The 22005-nt window shown below is 56.7% G+C and overlaps 1 protein-coding gene across 1 annotated transcript in view; it reads right to left on the bottom strand.

The window, feature by feature from the left end:
• Positions 1-22005, bottom strand: part of MAMDC4 (MAM domain containing 4) — a 42658-nt gene that overhangs the window by 6354 nt on the left and 14299 nt on the right. The window contains exons 11-24 of the mRNA XM_078849130.1: positions 19068-19158; positions 17188-17343; positions 16021-16149; positions 15394-15525; positions 14747-14877; positions 14083-14194; positions 12647-12763; positions 11954-12088; positions 11002-11132; positions 10306-10525; positions 3753-3890; positions 2919-3040; positions 2253-2343; positions 575-709 (exon numbers count right to left, since the gene is read on the bottom strand). Of these exons, the coding sequence (XP_078705256.1) occupies positions 575-709; positions 2253-2343; positions 2919-3040; positions 3753-3890; positions 10306-10525; positions 11002-11132; positions 11954-12088; positions 12647-12763; positions 14083-14194; positions 14747-14877; positions 15394-15525; positions 16021-16149; positions 17188-17343; positions 19068-19158 (1840 nt within the window). The remainder of the gene's footprint in view (positions 1-574; positions 710-2252; positions 2344-2918; positions 3041-3752; positions 3891-10305; positions 10526-11001; positions 11133-11953; positions 12089-12646; positions 12764-14082; positions 14195-14746; positions 14878-15393; positions 15526-16020; positions 16150-17187; positions 17344-19067; positions 19159-22005) is intronic.

The following is a 22005-nucleotide window of genomic DNA, read 5'->3' as shown; positions in this document are numbered from 1 at the left end:
CAGTGCCAGCACCAACCCAGGGCCCCCAGCCAAGACCCAGGCATCCTGCGTGGTGCTGAGAGCCGCTGAGCACCCTGCTGAGCCGCAAGTCACGCCGGGCAGAGCTCAGCCAGCTCCTGACCAGTTCCTGAGCCATTCGTCGTCTCTTCCACCCAGCCCCAGGGACCAGGCTTCAGTCCCACGCGACGTCTTGGTCCCAGTTCAGCTGAGCCGGGCCAGGACGGAGGAGAGGATCTGCCTCCCTCCTCCAGGGTGCAGCAACATCTGCTGTACCCCAGCCCTCAGGAATGAGCCCCCCCGGCGGCTCTGGCCCGGCACTCCTGGCCATGCTGGGCACTGTTCTGAAGTGAGAAGCCTCCCTGCTCAAACACTGAGTCCCCCAGCCCCCTTTCTCTGCCGCTCACCCCCTCCCAGGAAGGCTGCATGGTGAGGGCTACCTGCTCAGCTCCCCAGCCCTGCCCATCAGTGTGTGGGTCCCTTGGACACCCCCACAGGGCAGTCAGAACCCCGCCTCCAGGACGCCTCCCCCAAGCAGCCCCATCTCCACTCCCACCTGGCCAAGAGTGCCTCTCACCTGCTGTCGTGCCCAGCGTGTGGTCTACCTCCGGGCCCGGGCTGGCCCCGCTTTTCCAGCCCCAGGTGTAGCTGCCCAGGGTGTGGTCTGAGGGGCTGGTCCAGCCACAAGTGTCTGACTCAAAGTCACAGGAACCTGCCAGCAAGAGACCCCCTGCCCCATTACAGGAGCATGGGCTCATGGTGCCTCTGGGGCATCCTCTGGGCCCACCCTGCACTCACTGGGAGAAGTGCGGGATCAGGCCCTTGGCAAGACCTCTCTGGGGCAGCCCCATCCCTACGAGCCTGGGCTGCTACACTACGAGCCTGGGCATGCTACGGGATAACAGCAGCATGTCTCTAACCACGGGGACAGTCATCACCTTGCCCCCGGAGCCCTGCCTGCTGCCCCCATACACTTTCCCCCGAGCGTCCCGGCCTGCCCTGCTGCTCTGCGCTGCGCTCCCTTGACAGCCACTGCCGGCTACAAAAGGGAGCAGCACCAGCAGGAGGCTGACCTGCGGAGGGAGCAGTAACGGTGCCGGGGGAGCGTGCTGCCACGGCCGAGAGGGCTGGGGGGGACTGTGGAGTCCTCCTCTCTGGCCCCAGCCTCGGGACAGCCTGCCTGCACCCCAAACTCCTCATCCCCAGCCCTGCCCCACCCCAGAGCCCGCACCCCCTGCCAGAGCCCTCACCTCTGCCCAACCCTCTGCCCCCTCCTGCACTGTGAACCCCTCATCCATGGCCCCACCCCGCAGCCCTCACCCCACACCCTGACCCTCTGCCTTAGCCCTGAGCCCCCTCTAAGGTGACCAGATAGCAAGTGTGAAAAATCGGGACAGAGGATGGGGGGTAATAGGTGCCTATACAAGACAAAGCCCCAAATATCGGGACTGTCCCTATAAAATCGGGACATCTGGTCACCCTAGCTCCCTCCCACACCCCAAACCCCTCATTCCCAGCTCCACCCCAGAGCCCTCACCCCCAGCCAGAGCCGTCATCCCCCACCACACCCCCAAATTGTGCAATATAGGGAAACTGTTAACCGCTTACTGTTTCCAGTCCATTTTTACAGTATTTTTAAAAATATATATCGGCTTACAAGGCACAGGGGCGGGGGAGGGGGGACAGGACTTGGACCCATTCTGGGCACCACCAAAAATTATACAAACCTGCTGCCCCTGGGCTGAGCAGCCAGTTCCCAACCCCGCCTTGGCTGCCATGTTGAGATTGGTAGGGGCCAGTTCCTGTCTGACCCTGCTGCACACAGCAGTGTACGTGTCACACCTGCCCCGGCCTTTCCACTTGGACACCGACACACAACTGGCCAGGACCCGTCCTAGGGTACAGCCCCCCTACCCATGGTCCTGTAGGAGCTGCAGAGAGAAGCCAGCCAGAGACGTCCCGCGGGCAGGCGCCAAAGAGGGACCTCGGACTGCTCCAGACTCTGCTCGGTGCTGGCTGGCACATTGCGCCAGCTGTCCCCTCTCAGTCCTCACCTCGGCATCCCTCCTCCCCTCCCCTGCCCTGCCCCCCTTTTCCCGTGTAGCTGAACCCACCCCCTGCAGCTAGCTCTCCCCTCACTGCCCCCTCCTCAGCCTACTGGCCACCCTCCCCTGCCCCAGCCAGACTGCCCGGCTCTGAAGAGCTGTGTCTGGAAGCACCTGCCTAGTGGGCCCTGGGCGCTATCAGCCCCGTACCTGGCTCTGGGCAGCTGCTGGCCTTCAGGTGCAAATCATCAAGGGCGACGTAGGAGAGCTCACCGCCAGCACTCACCACCTCGAAGGTGACCTGCCAAAGAGAGCAGGGAGCAGATCCAGGGTCAGGCCGGAGGTCCCGCCAGAGCCGACTGGACACCACTGGGACTCGGCATGCTCTCATGGAGCCTGGAAGTGGGGGCCAGGCCCACCCAGGGCATTGCTCTGCTCCTCCTCTTTGTGCAGGCTGGGCCAGAGCCTGATGGACCCCCCGAGTCTCAGCCATGCAGCGACAGCATGATGCCCCAGGACTAGCCCAGGTCTGCTCCAGCCTTCCAACCCCCTGCTGGCCGGTGCCCATGTGCCACAGGGAGGCGCATGGTGTAAAACCTACCCAGCTCCAGTGGAGGACTTGACCATCCTTCCCCCTCACCAGGCCTGGCAGGCCCAGTCCAGCCTCCACCCATGTAGCGGAGTAGCTGGGGCTGGGGTTCAGCCCCAGAGAAGTCCCTCAGAGCACATCGCTGCTCAGAGAGCAGCTTCCCGGATCAGGCGGCCAGGGCTCTGGAGCTCCTCTCTGACTCAGGCTGGGATCTGACTGATCGCCCTGTTCTGTATAGGTAGCGCATCAGAGCACCAGTCAAGGACCAGGTCCCCTGGCTGTCTCACCTGCCAGTCCTCAGCCACTTGGACAGTCACTTTACCGTAGCGCCAAGCGTCCCCCTGCACTGAGCTCACGCTGAACAGCCTCCGCTGCACCCCCTTCTCCTTCACACCCACCGTCAGGGAACCTAGCGAAAGACAGAGATGGTGATACCTCCTGAGGGCCACCCACAGGAGCAGCGGCACCGCCAAGCCCGTGGCACTGGTGGTGTTCCCGGGAGCTTGCTCTGCTCTCAACCTTCCTCCAAAGCACCATGGAGGCAGCATGCAGGGCACTGGGTGTCAGGGCCCCTGAGTTCTAGTCCTGACTCACTGCGGGGCCTTAGCCATTTCCATACTGGTGCAATGGGGCTGACAACATGGCACGGAAAGACCCCCCCAGGCTCTGTCACTAGCAGTTCCATGGGGAAGATGTTTCCAGGCACTGCCAGGACACTTGGCTGGCCGGCCTCGAGCCCTGGCTTGACCTGGCTAACTCTAGCCTCCTGGGGAGCTGGCAGAACCCACGGGCCTGAGAAATGCACCTGGGCCAGGGTACAAGTAGGAGGCAGTGGGATTTGTTCCTGGGTTGGAGGTCCCCACACTCCTACTCACACTCCCTGTGAGGTCGCGGGCAGGGGTCGGGATGCCCAGTTTACCATGAGGGAACCAACCACCAAGAAGGGCCATGGCTCACCCAGCAAGTGTGTGGCAGAGCCAAGACGAGAACCCAGGAGTCCTGACTCCCAGGCCTGGCTTTAACCACAGAACAGCCTTCCTCCACAGCCTCTTGCCCCTCACTCCACTGCCCAGCATCTCCGCGCCCGCCAGCCCGAGGGGATCAAAGGCTTCCGGGCTCACCTGGGTCACTGGGGCTCAGCTGGTACCAGAAGCCCAGGCACTGCGGATGAGTCAGGGGCCTGTACTGCCCAGAGCTCAGAGTGGCTACTTGCCCACGGGGCAGGGAGCCCTTGCTGGTATCAACAATCATGTAATATCCTGTGGAAAACAAAAACCAACAGCCTGGCAGAGAGAGTCACTTAATCATTCCAGGCCCAGAACTGAGATCCCTGGGCCCGGGGCACAGCCATGGACCCTCCAGCATCAGCCCCGATCAGACCGCTGGGCACGGACTGGAGCATAGTCATGGACTCCCTTATCCCCCCAGCAGCATCCCTAGTCAGACCCCTGGGCATGGGGAACAGCTACAGACCCCTCTCCCCCATAAGGGCTAAGGCCTTTTTCTGCAGCCACATTAGGAGGGCAGCAGCCATGAGCTAAAAGCAGACAGTCACATCCTCACATTCCCTCTACATTACATCAAACCAATGAGATATCAGGCTGTTAAGAAAGCTTCTGTCCCAATAGCACCACCACCACCCATAAGCAAGGAATCTCTTAAGATATTTAAAGAAAACTTTGTTTGCTGGCCTTCTGTCTGGCAAGAAATCGCTTATCAGCAGTTGTGGGTGGTGAAATCTCTTTTCTTTATTGTTTTGCCTTTATGGTCCCTACTTCTCTATTACTAAGGTTAAGATTGTGTCATGGTTATTTTTAGTAAAAGTCATGGACATGTCACAGGCAATAAACAAAAATTCAGGGTGGAAGCTGTGACCTGTCTGTGACTTTTGCTGCTGCAGCTCCATGGTTCCTTCCCCCCATACTGCGGTGGCTGGGGGGGTTCCCTATCTGCCCACAGCACCTGGGAGCTGCAGGGTGACCATATTGCCCAAGGAAAAAATGGGACACCCCCAGCCGCTCACCCGAGGCGTCCCCCTCCCCCTGCTCGAGGTCTGAGGAGGACCCCTCAGGAGTCTGTCACCTGTTGCTGGAACCTTGTCGCTGCTGAGGCCTGTCACTGGAACCCTGCCCAGGCCCCAGCTCCGGAGTCCCACAGCCCCAGGGGCTGAAGCAGGGAATGTCAGGGAGGTCTCTGCAAGTCACTTCCATGCAGGGTGACCAGATGTCCCGACTTTATAGGGACAGTCCCGATACTTAGGGCTTTTTCTTATATAGGCACACATTACTCCCCACCCCCGTCCCGATTTTTCACATTTGCCATCTGGTCACCCTATTTCCATGACCTCAGTGACATAAACCCAGACTTATCTATTGTTTATCTAAATGGTCTCTGTCTGGTTCTTTGATTGCTTCTGTCTGTTATATAACTAATTTTTGCTAGGTATAAATCAACTAAGATGGTGGGGTATGATTGGGTAAAGAATTGTTTCACAATAGGTTAGGACTGGTCAAAGAATTATTTTATAAAACTTTAGTAAAATGGTTGGTTAAGGTACAACTAAGCAGGACTCAAGTTTAACTATGTAAACTGGAGAGTCCAAAAGGAAATTCTTTGGATTGGAACCAGCTCCAGGACACAGCCCAGGATGTCCTGATCCTGCCTGGCCACCAGGAAAAGTTCCTCTGCCTCCTTGGGAACGGGAAGCATTGTCTCCTTAGCGTGTGTGTTCTGTTTGGTAGCTGTGAATAGAGGTAAAAGATATTACTGTGTAAGGCTCTTTCACTAGTAAAAGACCCCCCAAACCCACACAAGATTATGCCCTGAGCAGTGGCAGATTTAGAGTTTAGTGGGGCCCTGTGTGCAGCTTCATTTTTGGGGCCTGACCCTCGGGACCCAGCTAAGTAAGAGAACATTCTCTCGTATCTCCCCCCAAGTTTTCCAATCTTTTTTACTTCATCCTCCTCCTATATTATAAGTAATAGGAAGTAAATTAAAATCATAGAATAAAATCATAGAATCATAGAATATCAGGGTTGGAAGGGACCTCAGGAGATCATCTAGTCCAACCCCCTGCTCAAAAGCAGGACCCATCCCCAATTAAATCATCCCAGCCAGGGCTTTGTCAATAAATAAATAAAATAAATAAAATAAAGTGAGGTACCTTGATTGTTTTTGAATTCTAACTTTTTTTTCACAGACCACTTGAAAATTGCTGAGGGACTCAGCAGACCACTTAATGATCTTACCAAACGTTGAACTATTGTGAAGTACTTTGGATAAGAGCGCTTTATAAAAATACTTAATAACCTTTCCTCGGTCCACCTGAATGGAGTTCTCAGACCACAGTTTAAGAACTTCTGGTCTAGATGAAAGCTTGTATTTGCATTATACTAATGTGAAAAATGCACAAAAATAAAAAGTACAGATGACACATGATGGAAAAATAAAAGTTAACTTCCTCTGAAGAAACTTACCCAATTTGGAAAAAAAAAATTTATTCAGATAGCTTTCTTTTTCCACTTTTTTTTTAGAAAATCGTCAATTAAGTCATCATAAGTAACATTTTGTAAAGAGGCACTTTCAATTGTCAATATTGTCGACCTTATCAAATGTTCCTGACTCGTATTTTGAAAATAATTTTTAACTCGTTTCAATACAGAAATAGAACGTTCACCAGAAGCGTTTGGGACAAGTATTGTTAAAAATATTTTCAGAATGGTTTCTACATTTGGAAAGGTTGCCTGCAAACCATCACATATAAATCTATACAAATCAATTGGTGATCTCGAAGCACAGACCTCATCATTTTCGTTAAAATGAATGAAATGTTTCACTTCGTCTTGAAAAAGATTTGTGTCTATGTCCTCTCAGTAGAATTCACTTAATTTCTTACTGTAGTGGCTTTTAGCATTTTCATCCGTACTTCTGTCAAAAAACAAGCAAAATAAAGCAACAGTTTTCTTTAGAGATTCACCTCTACTCTGCAACTGCACTATTATTGTGTCACAAATAACATTGACTGTCTCAACGATGATCTGCTCTTTCCCTTTTAAATTGATTTCATTGTCTCTTGCTTCCACTGAGCTATAGTCATTTTGAACTTCTATGACAAAACTTTTAACTGAGGTTAACAATTGTGCAGCATTCAATAAATTTGTATCAATCTTTTGTAGTGATTTGCTGATGGCATTAATTCTTTGAAGTTAACAGTTCCAAAAAAGAGTAAAAACAGCAATATCGTACTTTTCAAACTTTTCTGCTCAGGACTTTGCTTCATTTTTCGCACATGGTTTTACAGAATTTGATGTGGCTGTGTCAAATAAGGTTTTCTTTATGTCATCATAGCTCATTTTCAAAGCCAAAACAGCATCTGCATGAGCAGACCACCTGGTGTCACCAATTCTTTTCACTGTCAAATGTTTTTCATTTGCCTGCTCCAAGCGTGATTGTAGCATACTCTGCCGATGCGTGGAAACCAAAAAAAAAGCATACACGTTTTGAACAAAGTCAAAAAATGTGTAGCTCCTTCACAAGATTCGGCTGCAGCGTTGCAGATTAAATTTAAGGAATGGCTGGAACATGGTATGAATACAGCAGAGGGGCTTGCATCATTCAGTCTTGCCTGTAGACCTGAACATTTTCCTGCCACATTTGTGGCGTTATCAAAGCTCTGCCAATGACAGTTTTTGATGTCCAAACCTAAATTTGCAATGATTTCCAAACCGTTGTCTCCAGACCTTCCAAGTGTGGGATTTTAGCGGGACAAAACAAAGAAATCACTCTACAGCTTCACCATTGCCAGTCACATTTCTTAAAATTAATGTTAATTGGTCTACATGACTCACATCTGGTGTTGAATCGACTATTATAGAATAATACTTGGCATCCTTTACTTCATCAGTGAATTGGTTTCTGAGCTGCTCTGCCATTATAGTGATGAATTCATTGTAGGTTCAGTTGTGTTAAAAAGTTGATCTTCCCTGACCACAATACTGATAATTTTTCAAATGTTCTTTGAGAAAATCATCAAATTCACTAAGATATTCAAGGCGGGTTAAAAAATTACCTTTTTGATTTGGCAATGATGACTCATCATGTCCTCTTCAAGGTAGTCCCAAAGAAGACAGCAGTTTGACCGGGGCAACAACACGTCTCAGCATTTCCTTTTCACTCCTGATCTGATAACACAGAATCAATTCTTCCAGATAATTTACACCTTGGAACGAACTTACACATAACGTTGATATGAGCTTTGGAAGTTTCGTGATCAGAGATATGTCTTGCAATGTTTCTCCAATTAGAGTGCCCGTCAACGAATGTTTGTTTTCCTTTACTATGGTCAGGGATTAATTTGCAAACATAACAGTAACCTGCCTTAGTGGTTTATGAAACAATCAACCAAATTCTCATTTCTGTCATCCCATTCTTCTTCATCCTCAGAAAATGGGACTCATGAAGACCTCTAAATTGCTTTCGTCCTGCAATCTCATACTCTTTTCTCAAATTTTCCATATTACCTACATTTTTCGGTTCATTTACTAAGAAATATTCTATCATATCCAATGCAACAGATTTTGGCCATAATGCAATGTCTTCAGGGTAGGTTTCTTCCCTTACTTCAACAAAATTACCAATATTTTGTAGTTCCATTGTCACTTCAGAGTCCACTTCTTCAACTTTTGCAGTCGTTGTGGTATCCCCACAACTCGGGAAGTGATCAGATAATTCAGATGTTTCCTCGCCCATACTTTTTGATGAATGTCCACAATTCAATACTTCAAGCTTTTAAAAATAAGATGACAAACTGTCTTTTTGCTTCGCTTTGTCTTCTTGCCTCGCCTTGATTTTTTTTGCATTTTTGACTGCCAGACTCAGCGTTGTTCCATTATTGCTAAAAAATTGACCTTGATTTTAGGCAGATTAAAAATGTCTGAAAGAGCAGCAGTGTAGCCACGGGTGGGCCTGGGTGGGCCATGGACCACCTAATTAGCTTTAACGCCATTAATTCCGTGTTTTTATCAGGCTCTGAAACAATGTGGGGGAGGGTGCTTTTATTCAATTGGATAATTGGTCAAGCAGACAGACTGTGCCTGGCAAATGATGATTTCCCTTAATTGCTGTTATGCTATTGCCAAGACACAGAAAAAATGGCAAAGCAAATAGACTACTTCAAAAAACCATGTTTAGAGCACAGTTCACAGAATAAGTTCTCAGAATGCAGAAAGCCTGGACCGCTTCACAACTTGAAACACTCATTAAATTCAGTCATTTGTCAGATTCGTCCTGCATTTTGGGGACCCCCATTGTTGGGGGCCCCAAGCCACTGCACGGTTTGTTTCATGGTAAATACGCCACTGGCCCTGAGCTCTAGGAACTGGGTAAGGCTGGAGTTACGCCTTGAGCCCTAGGAACTGGGGAAAGGTGGGCGCCCTAGAGTGTGCGGGTAACACCCCAGCATCAGCCCTGGGCAGACCTTTGGGCACAGGGCACAATCATGGACCCCCCCACAGCAGACCCTGCCAGCCCTCCAACCAACCAGAGAAGGGACCCAGCTGCAGGCCCACAGTAAGGAAAAGCCAGAGAACAACTGCATCTTCCAGTGCACCTGAACCAGCATAGACCATGCGGGCTGACAGAGCTCTCCCTGTTACCTGACCTGGCACCTCCTAGAGTGCAAGACAGTGGGATTGTCACAGGGGCATGGCTACTCTATTGTACCTCCTGTTGGCCCAGCATGGCATTGCCAGCACTCCCTGCCTCAGTTTCTCTTCCCGAGGTGTGCGCCCTCAGCTTGTCATGCATCAGTCTGGGGAGGAGCTATGGCTTAGCCCTCCAGCCATTTTACAACAAACATAACCCCAGGGTGGAGACGGGGGAGAAAACCAAGAGTCCAAACTCAAACATTCCCACCAAACAGAAAGTTTCCTTTGCCCTTCAGGACTTCTTCACCTGCTCCCCCTCCCCCAGCCCTGCTCCCAGCCCCTTTCTATGCTCAGCACCTCCCGGAGCCCCAGGTCCCACCTGGGTCCCTGGAGTGTCCTTTTCCTTCCAGTCCCAGCCTGCCTTCTCCTTGCAGTGCCAACTACCGAGCAACCCCCACATCTCCTTTTCAAAAGCCTAGAAGACCCTTAATCTGGTGCCTCACCTGCCTTAGCCCACCCCTCAGGCTGGGGAGGTATGGCTGGTCCCTGCCAGCCACAGCACAGCACCCTGGCTGTTTCCACTGGCTAAGTGGAACCGGGAACCCAGGAGATTGGCATGGCCACCTTGGAGTGCCCTGGAAATGGACTGGCTCAGCCCCACCTGGCAGTGCCACGCAGGCTCCCTGCTCACCCATCCCCCTCCCGTGTCCTGGTCCCCACCTCAGCCCTGCCCTGCAGCGCCCATGCTGCAGCATTCCAGCTGCCCGCACGTGGTCTCTCTCTGGGGGACCATCTTTTCCGCAGCGCTCAGCGTGCCAGGTGCAGCCCTGGGCCTGACAATCAGCCCATGGGCATGTGGAAGAGCTGCCTTCTGCAGTCAGAACCACACAAGGACAGTCCCCAGCACCGCACGGCACCCTCGTGGCTGGCCAGGGCCCTGTGCTGCAGGCAGTGTGCAGGGGCTGCGTGCCAGGCCCAAGGAAGGCAGACGGGCCCCCGCAGCCCTGCGGGAGCACAGGGGCTGCATTACCTCGGGCTGTCCCCACGGTGTGGTCAGTGGGAGGGCCAGCCATAGCAGTGCCAGTGACGTTGCTCTGCCGTGCCCACGTGTACTGCCAGCTGGAGGAGAAGCCACAGGCATTGGCCTCGAACGAACAGGAATCCTGGGGACCACAGGCTCCAGCTCGCACGGTGACATCGTCCAGGGCTATGTCCCCCAGGTACCCGTCCCGGAGAGCCTCGAAGACCAGCTGTCAAGGAGGGAGGCACACAGCACTGAGCACCGCCCCCTTTGTCACCTATGCTCACTGCTGGAGGGCACCATGTCAGCGCCACGCCTGCCTGGGACAGGATAAAGGGTCTTCAGAGCCACGTAGACACCTAAGTACCCTCGAGGGTCTGGGCCCAAGTGACCCCTGGAAGCAGCTGCTGCCAGGGCTGCAGCCCAGGTGCCCTGTGGCTGGGTGAGCAGCACAAAGCCGTACGGAGCTTGCATGGCCGTGCAGCCCAGCCTCGGGCTCAGGAGTGTGGCACTCGCTGTTATTACTTACTGAGTGCCAGCAAGGTCCCTGGTGCAGGCACATGCGGGCAGGCACAGCTCAGTGATCACAGCATGGCACTGGGGCCAGCAAGGCCGGAGTCCTACCCCTGGCTCTGCAGTGACTCCCCACGTGCCACGGAAGAGCCTTGAGCACTGAGGGAAGAGGCATTATGTCGGGGGCCTTACCCGGTACCTCTGTAGAGCCTGACGACTGAGCGTTGCGAATCCCAGGTGCCACATGCTGCCGTGAGCTCCCGTTCGGGTCCAGAGCACCGTCTCGGGCTCCCCATCGTGCTGTATCTTTAGGTTCAGCGTGCCTGGGTTGGAACTGAAGGTTAGGGAGCCCATGGGAATGGGCAGGCGAACAGCAAGTGGGGACAGTCACAGAGCATTCCTTGAGCCCCTGTCACACAGCCAGGAACCCCCTCCCCAGTGACCTGCAGCCAGCTCTGGGGAGATGACCGCCGGCAGACAGGGGCAGCCTCTGCTGGAAAGTGACCAGGGATCTGCATTGGCAGAGCATACAGGAGCCTGGGTTTTACGTCCCCAAAGAGAAACATGCCTGGCACTCAGTTCATCGCCCCGGAAGGGGCAGATGCTGGGCTGAGCAGCTGAGAATGGAACCTGTGGTTCTTGGGAGCTAAAGCTGGCCTTGCACCCCAAGTACTGGGTCCCTGTAAAACAGCCACCCCAGGCCAGTGAGCAAGGGGCCTGTGGGAAGGAGTCTTGGTAGGGCTGAGGCAGGGAGGGCAGGCGTCTGTCCTTCTTTGGGGGCACTAGGAAAGGGAGGGAGCCAGGATGGGAGAGAGGCTCCTCGTGCTGGGGAACTCTCTCTCCCAGCCTGCACTGCGTGACCCACACAGTTGGGACCTCACCCCCGGAAGGGCGAGCACCAGGGTGACCCACACAGCAGGGACATGTCCCTCTCTGCAACACAACTCCAGGCCTTGGCTCACACCCACGCCCCTCACCATGGCCTCCTGGGCAGTGCCCAGGTGTGTCCTTGCCAGAAGTGCCTTCTGTTGAATGCCAATGCCAGGCATGTCAACTGGCACCTTCCTGGAGGAGATGGGGAAGGATCTGTTTCTCCTGCCCCACAGATAATGGGCCCTGGAAGCCCTAGCAGGGTGCGACTTACCACTCTGAGGGCCATCCAGGCGGTACCAGAACGAGAGACACTGCTCTCTGGTGGGAGGGTCCTGGGGGTAGGTGATGAGACGTGCGCTCAGGGCCCAGGTACTTTGGGCGGAGAGATCCACGGACAAGAAATAGCCTTTCAGAAGCAAACACAGCCCACGGTGAGAGCTGGAGCAGCAGGAACAAGGGCAGGCAGGTATCTACAGACACGAGCCCAGCCCTCCCTGCAAACACAGCCCCAGCTTGCTACAGCTACAGGCCAAGCCCCATCACACCAGCCTCACCAAGATCTTGGCCAGGCCCTTACCCCAGCCCAGGTGTATCAGCAACCCCTGAGAGCTGGAAAGGCAGCAGACAGAAGCAAACCCAGCCTCTCCCAGAGGAACTCTGCTTGCTCCCTACCAGATCCCTTGCCTTGCCCCACAGCCCAGTCTGGGGGCCGAGCCCAGGCATGCCCCCCTGCACTCCACAACTAGGGGCCCAGCTTTGCCTTCTAAAGTTCCTGGCCCTCAGCTCGCCTTCTTTGGGCTGAGTTTGGAATGGATCCCAGAGCCCCAGCTGAGTGCAGCTCTGAGACCAGCTCTACAGGGTAGGCCCTGGAGGAGGGCCCCAACCCTGCTGCTTAACCTGCCCTGTGCACCCCATAGCCAAGGAGTTTCTGAGGCAAGCCCTCCGGCTCCCCAGCAGGACCCACCTGTGCCGGTGGTGTGGTCAGAGCCCAGCCCCAGCCCTGTGCCTCGCACCCACTCAAAATCATCGCTCTGATCCTGGTACCAGCCGCAGAGCCCCATCTCAAAGTTGCAAGACAGCTCTGTGCAGAGAGAGGAAAGGCCAAGTTGTGAATGAAGTCAGACACTGGCGCAGGGGCCAGGGGACCGCCATCCTGCAACCAAACTCCTCACTCCTGGCTCAGCCCCACATCAGAGCACGTTACAGCTGCTATAGTCCATCCCCAACCCCACTAATTTCAAAGCATTCTTAGGTCTAGTGGCCAGAGCAAAGGAGCAGGAAATTCTGTTCCTAGGTTCTCTACTGTACTCTGAAAGGGTGTGATGTTGAGTGGTCAGAGCAAGCAAACTGGGAGTCAGGACTCCTGGGCTCTATCCCAGTTCTGCTATTGCTTCACTGTGTGACCCTGGGTAAGTCACTTAAATGTGCCCGTGCCTCAGTTTCTCAATCTGGAGTTGGGGTGAGCTCCTTGCTCTGAGCTCTCCAGATGGAAGGAGGTGGATCCCTCATGCCCTTCTCTCTGCCCGGGAAGAAGAAGAGCAAGCTCCAGTCCCTGCTGGCTCCTGATGCCCTTCCCTGCCCCTTTGATGGGAGCCTTGAGCACTTGGCAGGCATGGGGAATCTGGATCACCCCCTGGAGGGCGGGGAGTAGCCCAGAGGGCACATGGTGGCTGCAGGAAGGAAGGCCACTTGGGCAGTGATTAGAAGAAAGGGTATCCAGGGTTCCCAGTTCTTCTGCTCCCGTGGTTCTGGAGACACTCTCAGCATCATCCCCTGCATGGGCACTAGGAATGTGAATCTGACAGGGTGAGGTTCTGGTGCTGGGACTATACTCCTGGGCCTAGATCTTCAAAATTATTTAGGTGCCTAACTCCCATTGATACCACTGGTCCCCAACCTTCTGCAAGGACAGCTCTGCTGGCCAGCCAGATGGCAGCTGCTTCCCTACTGCCTGCTGGCATGGGCTGTCCCCACAGTCCCCAGGGGATGAGGAGCAAACCTGGAAGAAGGGCAAGGGAGGCTGCAGGGGGCAGAGATCACTGGCTCTTGGATGAGCACGTAGACACCCTGCACCTTCATCACCCACCTCAACTCGGCGCCCAACACGGGCAGCATACAGGATGGTGGAGTCCCTGTGCACGAAATTCAATACCATGCCAGTGTAGGGCACCTCCAGCCACAGCCTGTTGTTAACCTGCTCTTCACGCAGTGGTAGTAACTAACCCATGAAAAAGAGCAAATCCTCCACTTGGCACCGTCTGGAACCAAGCCCTGGAGCATGAATGGGTCAGGGCTGGTGAGTCTACCCATCCTGGGCCAGCAGCAGAGCAGGACCCCAGTGGCAGAAGTTGGTAAGTGTCCGATTCCCGTTTCCCTGCGGTGCCCCAGGGAGAGACGTACCTGAGGCATCTGGAGGGGTAAAGCGGGGGTCGCAGTTCACAAATGCAACATCGTCCACAGCAGCACTCTGCACTACGGGGCCACGCAGATTCACCAGGGCGATCAGCTCCAGCTGAGGGGGACAGCAGCCCTGGTAAGAGCCATGGCTGCACACACACCCCATCCTGGCCCCACAGTCCCCTCCAGACACTAGGGGCCCAGAAGTCTCTCTGAAAATTCAGCACAAAGGTGAGAGGTGCCGTGTGGTAGCCTGGTGGTGGATGGGCAGTGGCCCCCTCACATACCAACCTGCAGGGGCCTCCCCTGGGAGCAAGAGAGGAGCTCCCTCTGTGGGGCCCATTCAGCCCTTGGCTGCTGACAGCAAGAAGCCAATCATTGCTGAGACCCCTGCCTATGTCTCCCCAGGATGGAGATTGGCTGGGGCTGAGTCTGGGCACTGCCTCCCTGGGCTCCCTGCCATGAAGGGCTCCTGTTCCACCCCTGGCCCCCGACCAGCCGGTCCCCTCACCCCAGGCAACCTCCGGGGTTTGCTCCTGGCTCTGTACTTTGTTCTTGGGGCTGCAGCACTGACCCAAGACGGTGCCCAAGCTGCCTGCATGTGCTGGGGACGCCCTCGGAGCACCCACAAGGCCCAAGATGGGTGTTTTCAGGCTGTTTTGCCCACCTGGAAGGGTCTGGCTCTCTCCCCAAGAGGAACGGTGACGTGTTTCCACTCCGCGCTGCCGTTGTCCTGCATGTGCCAGGCCAGCCTGTGTGTCCCCAGGGCATGATCCACGATGCCGAGCGCAATGAACCCTAGCAAAGGGAGAGGGGGGATGGCAGGGCAGCCGCTGGCTCTGAGACACTGGCCCTAGCCGCCGGCCCGGCAGCCTCCTTGGGAGCCCACCCAGCATGGCAGGGCCCAGTACCAGCAGCTGTGTCAGGCAGCGGGATCCGAGTCAGCAGCCAAGCTCATTGCCTGGCAGGGCTGGAGGACTGCAGTGACCCCTCCGGTGACTCCTTGCCGCTCTGATGCGGGGAGGGGTCACGTCCAGCAGGGAGGCTGGGTCTGCACTGCCTGGGGATGGGGATGGGAAGATGGGGCCAGGCTCCAGGTGGGGCTCAGAGAAACCTCTTCCCTGGGGCAAATCGGCAGAACATGGCTGCCTCCTCCCCCTGCAGCACCGGGAGGAGCCTGTTGGCCCGTAGTCAGCACCTAAGGCCCCGCCAGGAGTTCTACCACCGGGGCATATTGTGGGGGACAGGGCATAGGACCCCCCTCTGCGCTGGAGAGCTGAGTGCAGCCCGGCTGGGGGGCAGCGAGTGCGGTACCTTGGGGGTCGCTGTGCAGCCAGTAGTGCATCTCCACGGAGCAGGCCAGGCCCGAGGGGCCCAGAAGGGGGGTGCGAGCCCTTGCCACGGACACCATCTGGCCTGGAGCCAACTCCACGCCCAGGTAACTCCCTAGGCAGGAAACACAGGCCACAGCAGGGGAATGGTCACCCCTCCCCCACTGCCCCCAGGCCCCTCCCCCACTGCCCCCAGACCCCGCCTGCCCGCCCTCCCCTCCCCCACTGCCCCCAAGCACCGCCTGCCACCTTCCCCTCCCCCACTGCCCCCAGGCGCCGCCTGCCACCTTCCCCTCCCCCACTGCCCCCAGGCGCCGCCTGCCACCCTCCCCTCCCCCACTGCCCTCAGACCCCGCCTGCCCGCCCTCCCCTCCCCCACTGCCCCCAGGCACCGCCTGCCATCCCTCCCCTCCCCCACTGCCCCCAGGCGCCGCCTGCCACCCCTCCCCTCCCCCACTGCCCCCAGGCGCCGCCTGCCACCCCTCCCCTCCCCCACTGCCCCCTATAGGGCGGGTTAGGGGGTAGGTAGGTCTCCCCTGTGGGGTGATGGGAGTGGGGGTCTCACCGGTGGAAGGGTAGGGGGCAGGGGTCTCCCTGCGGGTGGTCTCACCTGTGGAGGTGTTGGTGGTGTGGTCTGCCCCAGGCAGTAAGCCCTTGCTGGCTTTCTCCCTCACCCACTGCAGCTGGCCCACACTGATGTCCTTCCAGCCCCTAGCCCCAGCCTCGAAGGTCGATGTCCCTGCAACACACCAAGTTTTCACAAGCCTCGCCTGGGCCCCTGCAGCCCCCGGGAGAGCGAAGCCTCTCACCAGGCGGTGCCAAGAGCCCTGCCTGCTCCTGGCCTGAAGGCGCGCGCTGCTGCAGCCGTCTGTGCCCACAACCATCAGCACCGGCGGGGCAGCTGGAGACATGATCACATGCACTACGGCCTTGGCTAGACAAGCCAGCGCATTACCCTGAGCCCCGTGGACCCAGGGAGCCTGGGGAGCTCTGGATGGCCTTGCTGGGTAGGTGCCCTGGGCCTGCCTGACTCCCCTGGGCTGAGGTTTCCTCTCCTCCCCCCACTGTGCCGCAGCATGCCCGCTCCTTGTACCTGGGCTTCACTCACGTGACCAGAGCTAGGCCCCCAGGCGTGTCCAATAGGCATTCATGTGGCTACCTGTGATGCCCAGGTGACTTTCCAAAGGGAGGGTTCCTGGCCTGACAGTTCTCTGGGCTGGATCGAATTTATCTCTGTGTCTGCAGAGAATCTAGCACAATGGGGCCCTGATTCTGAGCAGGCTTCTGGGCATTTCCATCTGCTAAGTGTAAAACAGCAGCACTAGGGTTTGGCCAGCCAGGCGAGGAGCCAGGGTTTGGAAATGCAGAGTGTCAAAGTGCTGGTGTCAAAGCCCCAGCTGTCACTGCAGAGTGCCAGTCTGCCGAGTGGGCTGAGCACTGTCCTTACTGACCAGATTCAGAAGCACAAAAGCACTGCACGATCCAGAGATGTGAGTAGGGAGGAAATCCGAGGCTGGGAGGGTAGAACAGGCTTGGATGGCAGCAGGGCAGGAGGTGAGGACTCAGGGGCGTTGGCAGAGTGGTGTGTGCAGGGATCCCAGGGCTGGGATGGCAGCAGGGCACAGGTGAGGACTCAGCGGCATTGGTAATGTGTGTGCCCAGCCCCTGCCCACAATCTGCCTGCTCTAGCTGGTGCTCTCAGTCCCGCACCTCATGTTAATATCACAGCACCATGGAGCTTTCTCCCACCCAGGCCAGCTGCTGCGTGATCCTTTACCACAATACTTCTCATCGGAGCCGTCTTCACACGTCTCTGTAAAGTCGCAGGCCAGCTCTGCGCTGATGCACTTCTTATTGTCGCAGGTGAACTCCTCTGGGGTGCAGGGCGTGGTGGGGTCAGTGGAGGAAGGCGTGGGGGCGATGACCGGATTGCCTGGAGAGGGTGAGAGCAACAGCAGGTCAGGGGGCACTACGGCAGGGGCTATACTGGGCCCTAGTGCTCAGCTAACTGCCTGCAAACACAGACCCAGCCGGGGCACTGCAGGCCCCTCCGATGTCTCCTTAGCACAAGCCACACTGGAACGTTACCGAGAGCGGAGACCGGAGGGGAAGGTCTCTGCTCTTCAGAGTGGGGGTCACTCCAGGAGAGGCCTAGTCTCTTTCCCCCCTGTTCCCCAGCCCAGCCCCACCTCCCCTCATGACACACTGCTGGAAAAGTCCCACTAGGCACCTGTGCCATGCACTGCTAGCCGTGGAAGAGCCTGCCCCATGTGACCAGCCAGTGTGGCCCAGACCACAGGTGGCTCATGGACACGGCTTGAGTCGTGTGTCTGCCAGCCCCCCGGCCTCCCCTGGGCTTTTCCCCCTGAACCGCACCCCACAGTCCCACCCCCATCCCAGCTCGCCCCAGCCTGCCTCGCCTGGTACACCATGGGTAGCTGGGGAGTCACTGAACCTGTAAAGGCTTCCCACATGTGGCAGTAGGAGGAGGAGGGGGCTGGGGGAGGGGGAGCAGGAGGGGTAGGTCACAAGGGCCGGGGGAGGATTTCCTGGCTTCCGGGTGTGTCGATGGGACACTTGCCTGGTTTGTAACAAAGTTGGCTGAGGGAATAAACATGGCAGAGCCCGGGAGGGGGACCTGAGGCCAGGTGGATTAGCCACTGGGCCGATGGGGCCTGTGCCCAGGGGCCCCAGCCACCTGGGGAGCTCCCAGAAAAAATCCACCACTGGGCAGCAGAAGCCTGGAGCTCTGGCTGCTGAGGGGGCAAAGCTCCCGCACCTCGACCCCGCTCTGCCACAGCAGCACCCCTGCGCCCCGCACCCGCTCCCCAAAAGCAGTGCCCACAACTCCATCCCTGGCAGAAGCTGCGGGATGGGGGAAGGCCCTCCCAGCCCCAGTCTGACCCCATCCCAAGCAGAAGCCCCGGGTGGGGGGAAGTTCCCCCCAGAGGCCCACAACCCTGTCCCTGGCAGAAGCCCCCGAGCAGGAGAAGACCCCGAGCCCCGACCCTAGTCCCCCACAGAAGCGCGTGGCGTAGCGGGGGAAGCCCCAGCACGCGGATCCCCGTTGTGACCCTGGGACTGGAGGAGCTCTCACTCCCTGCTGCGCCCCAGGCCATGGTGCAAAGACAGAGCTTCCTCAGTCTTGGGGCCGCGCAGCGGGCGGGGGGGGGGAGCAGGGAACAGAAAGGTGCAAAAGGGGTTGTGGGACTGCAATGGGGTGGTGGAATGGAGAGGACCCTGGGGAAGAGGCAGAAAGGGGTCTGGCTATGGGCGGGGCCACAGGCAGAAGGGGCGGAACAGAGGCGGGGCTGCAGGTGGCTGGAGTCTGGAGGGACTACCCACTTGCTCTGGCCCAAGGCCCCAGAAAATCTTACTCTGCCTTTGTCTGGGGCTATAGCTAGAGGGGCTGTATGGGGCAGGCAGACGGCTAGCTGGAGAGAGAGACAGATAGGTTTTAAGCCATGCTGTGCTGCATGGCGAGCAGGGAGTCAGGAGTGGATGACCTCACAGCGCTGAGGTTGACCTGAAGAAGCTGCCATCAGCGACAGGACTAACCTTGCCCTGCCCATTAGTCCCGTGGAGAGGGAGTTGAGGTTAAAACTCCAGTCCAGCAGCTGGAAAAGGGTGAGCAAAGAGACCTGTCTGGCGGCTCACCTGCAGCCCGGATGCAGCCTGGGGATAGAACCAAGTCATCCAGGGCCATGGTGCCTTTCTGTCCTGTTCCGATCATGCCCTCAAGAATGATCTGCAGGGACAGAACAAACTGCGGGTAACATGAGGGAGCAGGCTAGCGCCTGCTCCCCAGGCAGGACACCCCAGATGTCACACAGGAATGGGGCCTGCCCCATGGAGTCCCAGCCAGGGGTATCTGCCGGCACTGCAAGAGGCTGCGAGACAGAGGATGGAGGGGCCATCTCCTAATAGGCAAATGAAAGCAAATGGTGTGTTGTGATGCAAGACCGATACCAGCGTGATTCGTTTCCCTGGAGAACCTTGGCTTAGATGGGGATGGTTTCAGGGCATGTGGGTGGATGCGGGGGACATATGGGGGTGTGAGGTGGGTCTGTGTATTGAACGTGTATGTGATGGTAGGTCAGTGCGTAGGGTATGGAGGGGGTCAGTGTTTAGGCTGTGTGACGATGGTGGGTCAGTGTGTAGGGGGGGTAGAGGTGGGTCAGTGTTTAGGCTGTGACGATGGTGGGTCAGTGTGTAGGGGGATAGAGGTGGGTCAGTGTTTAGGCTGTGACGATGGTGGGTCAGTGTGTAGGGGGGATAGAGGTGGGTCAGTGTTTAGGCTGTGTGATGAGGGTGGGTCAGTGTGTAGGGTATGGAGGTGGGTCAGTGTTTAGGCTGTGTGATGAGGGTGGGTCAGTGTGTAGGGTATGGAGGTGGGTCAGTGTTTAGGCTGTGTGATGAGGGTGGGTCAGTGTGTAGGGGGGGTAGAGGTGGGTCAGTGTGTAGGGGGGGTAGAGGTGGGTCAGTGTTTAGGCTGTGTGATGAGGGTGGGTCAGTGTGTAGCCGGGGGTAGAGGTGGGTCAGTGTTTAGGCTGTGTGATGAGGGTGGGTCAGTGTGTAGGGGGGGTAGAGGTGGGTCAGTGTTTAGGCTGTGTGATGAGGGTGGGTCAGTGTGTAGCGGGGGTAGAGGTGGGTCAGTGTTTAGGCTGTGTGATGAGGGTGGGTCAGTGTGTAGGGTATGGAGGTGGGTCAGTGTTTAGGCTGTGTGATGAGGGTGGGTCAGTGTGTAGGGTATGGAGGTGGGTCAGTGTTTAGGCTGTGTGATGAGGGTGGGTCAGTGTGTAGGGGGGGTAGAGGTGGGTCAGTGTTTAGGCTGTGTGATGAGGGTGGGTCAGTGTGTAGGGTATGGAGGTGGGTCAGTGTTTAGGCTGTGTGATGAGGGTGGGTCAGTGTGTAGGGGGGGTAGAGGTGGGTCAGTGTTTAGGCTGTGTGATGAGGGTGGGTCAGTGTGTAGGGGGGGTAGAGGTGGGTCAGTGTTTAGGCTGTGTGATGAGGGTGGGTCAGTGTGTAGGGGGGGTAGAGGTGGGTCAGTGTTTAGGCTGTGTGATGAGGGTGGGTCAGTGTGTAGCCGGGGGTAGAGGTGGGTCAGTGTTTAGGCTGTGTGATGAGGGGGGGTCAGTGTGTAGCGGGGGTAGAGGTGGGTCAGTGTTTAGGCTGTGTGATGAGGGTGGGTCAGTGTGTAGGGTATGGAGGTGGGTCAGTGTTTAGGCTGTGTGACGATGGTGGGTCAGTGTGTAGGGGGGATAGAGGTGGGTCAGTGTTTAGGCTGTGTGATGAGGGTGGGTCAGTGTGTAGGGTATGGAGGTGGGTCAGTGTTTAGGCTGTGTGATGAGGGTGGGTCAGTGTGTAGGGGGGGTAGAGGTGGGTCAGTGTTTAGGCTGTGTGATGAGGGTGGGTCAGTGTGTAGGGGGGGTAGAGGTGGGTCAGTGTGTAGGGGGGGTAGAGGTGGGTCAGTGTTTAGGCTGTGTGATGAGGGTGGGTCAGTGTGTAGGGGGGGTAGAGGTGGGTCAGTGTTTAGGCTGTGTGATGAGGGTGGGTCAGTGTGTAGCGGGGGTAGAGGTGGGTCAGTGTTTAGGCTGTGTGATGAGGGGGGGTCAGTGTGTAGGGTATGGAGGTGGGTCAGTGTTTAGGCTGTGTGATGAGGGTGGGTCAGTGTGTAGGGGGGGTAGAGGTGGGTCAGTGTTTAGGCTGTGTGATGAGGGTGGGTCAGTGTGTAGGGTATGGAGGTGGGTCAGTGTTTAGGCTGTGTGATGAGGGTGGGTCAGTGTGTAGGGGGGGTAGAGGTGGGTCAGTGTTTAGGCTGTGACGATGGTGGGTCAGTGTGTACATGTGGAGGGTGTCAGTGCGTAGGGGGTAGGGTGACCAGATGCCCCAATTTTATAGGGACAGTCCCGATTTTGGGATCTTTTTCTTATATAGGCTCCTATTACCCCCCACCCCCATCCCGATTGTTCACTCTTGCTGTCTGGTCACCCTAGTGGGGGGTAGAGGGTGTGAGGGGTGGGTCAATGTACAGGGTATAATTCATTCCCCTAGGGCAGCTCGGCTGCAGCACCCAATTCTTAGTGCTGGTCCAGCTCTTTAATCCGCCTTCCTGGCTGGGGTGTGTGAGGCACGGCAGGAGACCCCATGTCCTGTCCATGGCTGTGGAGCATGGCAGGTGGGAACTCTCCCCATGTCCTGTGCCCCCTGCACTGGGGCATGGCTGGCCAAGGCCTGGCTCATTGGGGCACGGTCATAGTGTGACTTCAGAAGTTGATGAGCAATGAGGTTATGGGGATGCAGGGTCAGGCTGGGAACAGGGCTGAAATGGCATCCTTGGAGCCTGAAAGCCCCTGTGATCCCCAAGAAACGTATCTCCTGGGCAGGGACATGCCCCATGCTGCCCCACCCCTTCCTGGGAGGGACCCCTCTAGCGGCTCCGAGGGGATGAGGCCGCTCATGCCCATTCTCTCCTTTGCCCCTTCTGAGCGGGTGGCTTTGTGCCATGTCACGAGCCTACTGGGTCCTGGCTTAAAACCCACATTGCCTTGCTGCTCCATGGCAAGAGATGGGCCTGGCGCCCTGTGCTGGCCCA

This window comes from Lepidochelys kempii, chromosome 16, assembly GCF_965140285.1.
Source record: "Lepidochelys kempii isolate rLepKem1 chromosome 16, rLepKem1.hap1, whole genome shotgun sequence".
In the NCBI taxonomy this organism is placed as follows: Eukaryota; Metazoa; Chordata; order Testudines; family Cheloniidae; genus Lepidochelys; species Lepidochelys kempii.
Note: the sequence above shows the minus strand (reverse complement) of the source record. Positions and strands in the feature narration are given on the sequence as shown.